The sequence below is a fragment of the Anomaloglossus baeobatrachus genome, chromosome 1 (assembly GCF_048569485.1).
Source record: "Anomaloglossus baeobatrachus isolate aAnoBae1 chromosome 1, aAnoBae1.hap1, whole genome shotgun sequence".
Classification (NCBI taxonomy): Eukaryota; Metazoa; Chordata; class Amphibia; order Anura; family Aromobatidae; genus Anomaloglossus; species Anomaloglossus baeobatrachus.
In genome coordinates, this window is record NC_134353.1 from 322,643,368 (window position 1) to 322,649,367 (window position 6,000).

Below are 6,000 nucleotides of genomic sequence, written 5' to 3' on the forward strand. Positions count from 1 at the left end.
CACAGTGGAAACTGACAGTTTAACTCTCTGAGACAACTTTTTGTACCTTCCCGTGAACAACTATGTTGAATAATCTTTGTTTTCAGATCATTTGAGAGTTGTTTTGAGGAGCCCATGATGCCACACTTCATAGGAGATTCAAATAGGAGAACAACTTGCAAGTGGCCACCTTAAATACCTTTTCTCATGATTGGATACACCTGCCGATGAAGTTCAAAGCCCAATGAGGTTACACAACCAATTTAGTGCTTTAGTAAGTCAGTAAAAAGTAGTTAGGAGTGTTCAAATCAAGAAATTGATAAGGGTGCCCATACTTTTGCACCGGTCAAATTTTGTTTAAATGCGGATTGCACATTTTCTGTTAGTATAATAAACCTCATTTCAATCCAGAAATATTACTCAGTCCATCAGTTATTAGATATATGAAACTGAAATAGCTGTTGCAAAAACCCAAATTATTATAAAGAAAAAAGGTTAACATTAATAGGGGTGCCCAACCTTTTTCATATGACTGTATATACTCATCTATATGCAATCCGTATGGCATTTGTTATTCTACTTCGGTAGTGCATAAAATTTCCAAAATCAGAATACAGTCATGTGAATGTAGCCTAAATGCCATATCTCACCAATGGAAAAGCAAAAGAGCGAAAACTAAAAATGCCAGATTTAGAAGAGTGGAGGTATATATACCAAGTAAAAAATTACATATTTATGGCACGTGACAGGTATTTTTTTTCAAGAAATCAACCGTTCTAAGTTACCTTTTTTTAGTCCTGTGATATATTCCCTTAAAGAAACTACTTGGGGCAAAAACCCCTTTTCATGATTATTTCTAAACTAGTTTGCTATTACTGTATCCAAAGAAGAACCAGGCTTCAATTGAGCGGAGTTGACTTCTACTCCATTCGAGGTGACTTCAACTCCATTCATTGTCTATTATACTGCTGGAAAAAGTTGAACACACCATTCTATCCAAGGCAGGGCTCTGAGGAATCCTTGGGATTGCTAGAGGTTCAAGCAGTTGTACTATCCTTTGGATTGGTGATAATTTACCGTACTACTTTGGGAATAACCCTTTTATCACACTGACTATATCCTATCCTATGTGACATATCCAGTTCACTAAATATTCTTTTTTTCTTACAGGTCACCTAATATTGAAGCGAAATAAGATGACAACAATGCAAACCCTTCTCAATATAATCCAATAAAAATATTATCTTGATCTTAGGATGATATCGCTTTCCCCTCTCCTGGTTGAACTTGATAAATATGTCTTTTTCAACTATGCTTACTATGTAACCATTAATTCTGGCAATGCTTAAGGGTTGAGAAGGGAAAAAGATCATTGATACATCTGACATTTACCACTTTTTTCTTATATCGAAGTAGTAATTCAATAAATGAACAAGCATAATAAAAGGCAGCATGGTATCTACTGGCATTTTTGAAAAAGAAAATAGATGAATTTTTAATGAATAGCAACAACAGATATTTATAGAATCATTCAAGGGGTTTCCGGAAAAGAATTCAGATGTCTTCTAACTGGTGGGAATTAGATACCTGCAAACACTGGGGGATATAGGCAGAAGAGGGCTCATGTTCATGTACAGTATATGGGTCCTTTACTTTCCAAGAGCTCATCAATGCACAATTCTACCTACTTTTTATGTGGATATGGGCCCCTTTACCTCTTGGGCCCCTGTGCAGCTGCACAGGCTGCACCAATTATATGTCCGCCCCTGCCAGAAAGCAAAATGAATTAGGTTAAGTTGCAGAACCAAGCAAAGCCATAGCTCATATACAGTGCTGTGCCTGGAGAAACCGAGAAGGGGCCATGGCGTTCACTGACGTACTGCAATCATCTACTCCTGTAGTTCCCCATAGATCACACATACAAAGCACAATTTGTAGATTACTATTTATATGGATATTATTTTGTGAGCAATAAACAGACTTTATTCTCTACATTGACTTTAAGACACTTTTCCAATTATCTAAAATGCATTTTATGTCTTAGAGGCTAAATCAACCTGCGTAAGGCTAGTTTCACACTTGCGTTCAGCGCATTCCGTTACTATGGAGAATAGTGCAGTCCGTTAACGCACTGCGCTATTCTCCATAGACTTGTATGGACGACGCACTGTAATGCAAGTGTCTGCGTTGCATCCACTGAACGACGCGATGTCGTTATTTTGACGCTGCGTCGGGCGGATGGAACGCAGCATGTAACGTTTTTCTGCGCTTGGCGGAGTGTCAAAATAACGCAACCTGCAGGAATCCGTTAGGCGTCCGTTGTTTTTATAATGGACGCCTATGGTGGCGGATTCCGTTAGAATGCGTCATTTGACGGATTCCGTTAACGCAGCTGTCTTTACACAACTGCGCATGCTCAGATGTGTAAAGACAAGGAAAAATAACTACAATGGATTGCGTTATTTTGTACGATCTGTAGCATTCGTTGTGCCACTATATGCAACGCATCTGTTGCATGCGTCACACAACGCAATGCTACGGATCCCGTCCAACGCAAGTGTGAAACTAGCCTAAGCCCTCTCCCTGCCTTGATGATGTCTTCATTGACTGCCATTATGCCTAAAAGATATTTTGTTCACAGCGGAGCAATGAATGCCAATAAATCTAAATGTAGAATTTTTCAATATATGCTAGCAATGCATACACTTATTATTTATATTTTTTTAACCTATATTTTGGGGATTTTTTTCTACCATAAAAAATGAGAATTTTCAGCATACTATCTGTTTGATGACTAAATGTAAATGTAGAAAGCATGCAGGCTAAGCATAGTAGCTGCAGATACACATACTAGCAGGTTTCAAAGTTAGGCCACATGCACACATTGAGTATTTGGTGAGTTTTTTACCTCACTATTTGTAAGGCCACGTACACACATTTTGTATTCAGTGAGTTTTTTTCCTCAGTATCTGTAAGCCAAAACCGGGAGTGGAACAACCAGAGGAAAAGTATAATAGAAACACGAGCACCACTTCTGTATTTCTTACCCACTCCTGGCTTTACTCATGGCTTTTTGATGTCCTCCTTCTTGTTTCATGTGAATGACCCATCCTACGTTATCCACACAGAGGCCTCCATTGTGCTTCTGCGTACGCACACTTCTCGCTGCCCAACTGAGGGTAGATCAAAGTATTGTAGAGCACATGCAAAAGTGTTCTTTGACCTTTTCCCGCACCTCCGCATTAGAGTACTTTGCTCTGTCCAAATCAGGGCAGAGCGAAGTGCACCTGCGCAGGAGCGCAATGGAGGACACTGTGAGGATAATGTAGGATGTGTCATCCACATGAAGCAAGGAGGACGGTAATCGCAAGAAGAGAGGAGGTGCTGGATCAAGACCAGCGATGCAGATCAGACTGGACTGCCCCAAAAGTGAGTAGGTGACAGGTTCCCATTACAAGCTTCTGAGAATCAATCAGCACCGGTGAGAACAAAGAAATACACAAGCATGTGATTTCAAAAAAAAACCCCAAAAAATAGCAAATTTGACAAACCCTTTTTCTAACGATAAGTAATGAGATGATATTTTGCTATCCACCTGAAAAAGCGCTGTAAATATAATAGCAAGAATTAACTTATGCACAGCATAGCACGTTAAAAGAAATGGCTCTGCATATATTCAGCAATTTTGCACTTCATTCAACCACTTCAGGCCTCAAAAACCATGAATTATATATAATATTTACAGTTAAAAAAAAAAAGAAGTTGGTGGCACAGGCATTGCAAAAATGTCCAAAAAGACACAAAAGAGAACCCTTCAGGAAAAAGTCCTCTAGTGTTTTCGTGAAACTATGCTTCAAAACTCAGAGGAATCTAAAAGACATCATGTGTATGGTGGCCATAATACGTAGAGTTTTAGTTTGACCAAAAAAATGTGAGCAGTCATATGGAGAATGATTGTTTTGCAGACAGCCATACACATTTTAGACCATATTGAGTGTTACAATTATTCAAACTGTCCATTCATAGTCATTGCTATCGGGCAATAAAACATAAGTTCTTTTTTGAAAAGTGTAATTTCTTTAATTTATAACATTCTGCACCTCAGGGACAATTTTGTATAATCCTGTAAAACCCCATTAAGAACTGCATGTGTGAGTCATGCCTTACCCAACAGGCCCTGTTGGATGCCCTATGAATGAAGCCAACATATATATATATATATATATATATATATATATCTATATATATATATATAGATATATATATATATATATATATACACACACAAATACAATATATATATATATATACATACACATGCATCTCAATAAATTAGAATATCATCATTGTGGCTTGCAGCCAATGAAAACCCAAAAGTCATTATCTCAGAAAATTAGAATATTATATAAAACCAACTGGAAAAAATTATTTTAAACTCAGAAATGTTGGCGCCTACTGAAAAGTATGTAAAGTAAATGTACTCAATACTTGGTCGGGGCTCCTTTTGCATGAATTACTGCATCAATGCGGTGTGGCATGGATGCAATCAGCCTGTGGCACTGCTGAGGTGTTATGGAAGCCCAGGTTGCTTTGATAGCAGCCTTAAGCTTGTCTGCATTGTTGGGTCTGGTGTCTCTCCTCTTCCTCTTGACAATACCCCATAAATTCTCTATGGGGTTTAGGTCAGGTAAGTTTGCTGGCCAATCAAGCACAGTGATACTGTGGTTATTACACCAGGTATTGGTACTTTTGACAGTGTGGAAAGGTGTCAAGTCCTACATGAAATGCTCTAAAATTTCCTGATAGACAGTTGCGCTGACTTTGATCTTGATAAATCACAGTGGACCTGCACCAGCAGATGACATGGCTCCCCAAATCATCACTAATTGTGGAAACTTCACACTATACCTCAAACAGCTTTGATTGTGGCATCTCCAATATTCCTCCAGACTCTGGGACCTTGATTTCTAAACAAAATGAAAAATTTACTTTCATCTGAAAACAACACCTTGGACCACTGAGCAACAGTCCAGTTCTTTTTCTTTTTAGTCCAGATTAGACGCTTCTGGCACTGTCTATTGGTCATGATTGGCTTGACACTAGGAATGCAACAGTTGTAGCCCATGTCTTGGATACAACTGTGTGTGGTGGCTCTTGAAGCATGGACTCTAGCAGCAGTCCACTCCTTGTGAATCTCCCCCAAATTTTTGAATGGCCTTTTCTTAACAATCCTATCAAGGCTGCTGATAGCCCAGTTGCTTGTGTACCTTTTTCTACCACACTATTTCCTTCCACTCAACTTTCCATTAATATGCTTGGATACAGCACTCTGTGAACAGCCAGCTTCTTTAGCAGTGCCCTGTTGTGGCTTTCCCTCCTTGTGGAGTGTGTCAATGACTGCCTTATGGACATCTGTCAAGTCAGCAGTCTTCTCCATGATTGTGTAGCCTCCTGAACCAGACTAAGGGTCCATTTTAAATGTTTATTTAGCCTTCGCAGGTCTTTTGTGGTAATGATTCTAATTTTCTGAGATAATGACTTTTGGGTTTTCATTGGGTGTAAGCCATAATCATCAACATTAACAGAAATAAACACTTGAAATAGATCGCTGTTTGTAATGACTCTATATAATATATGCGTTTCCCTTTTTGTATTGTATTAGTGAAATAAATTAACTTATTAATGATATTCTAATTTATTGAGATGCGCTTGTATGTGTGTACGTGTTTAGTTCTGTACAACTCAGAGATCCAGCGGAGCCCTCTTCAGTGACATGAACAGCCAAATCTTTAAGATGTCACAGACGATTATTAGACCTATACACCCATTTACTGTAAAGCATGTAAACTTATTGGGAATGTAAAAAGTATTTGTGTGAATATATTCGAATATAAAAACAGGAAATAAAGTTAATCTATATTTTGTTTAAAACTGTGACGTTAATGTTAAAACTTTTCTATTTTGAGAAAACCGAGGTACCATATAATAGAATTAGGAACATTTCCTATAAGCATGACACAA

At 38.2% G+C, this 6,000-nt stretch overlaps 1 protein-coding gene across 1 annotated transcript in view; it reads left to right on the forward strand.

Annotated features, from left to right (window-relative positions):
• The window catches only part of LOC142292233 (C-X-C motif chemokine 10-like), a 38,193-nt gene extending 36,215 nt beyond the window's left edge, over window positions 1–1,978 (forward strand). The window contains exon 4 of the mRNA XM_075337442.1: window positions 1,150–1,978. Within this exon, the coding sequence (XP_075193557.1) occupies window positions 1,150–1,174 (25 nt within the window). The 3' untranslated portion in view covers window positions 1,175–1,978. The remainder of the gene's footprint in view (window positions 1–1,149) is intronic.
• Window positions 1,979–6,000: the final 4,022 nt, after the last annotated feature.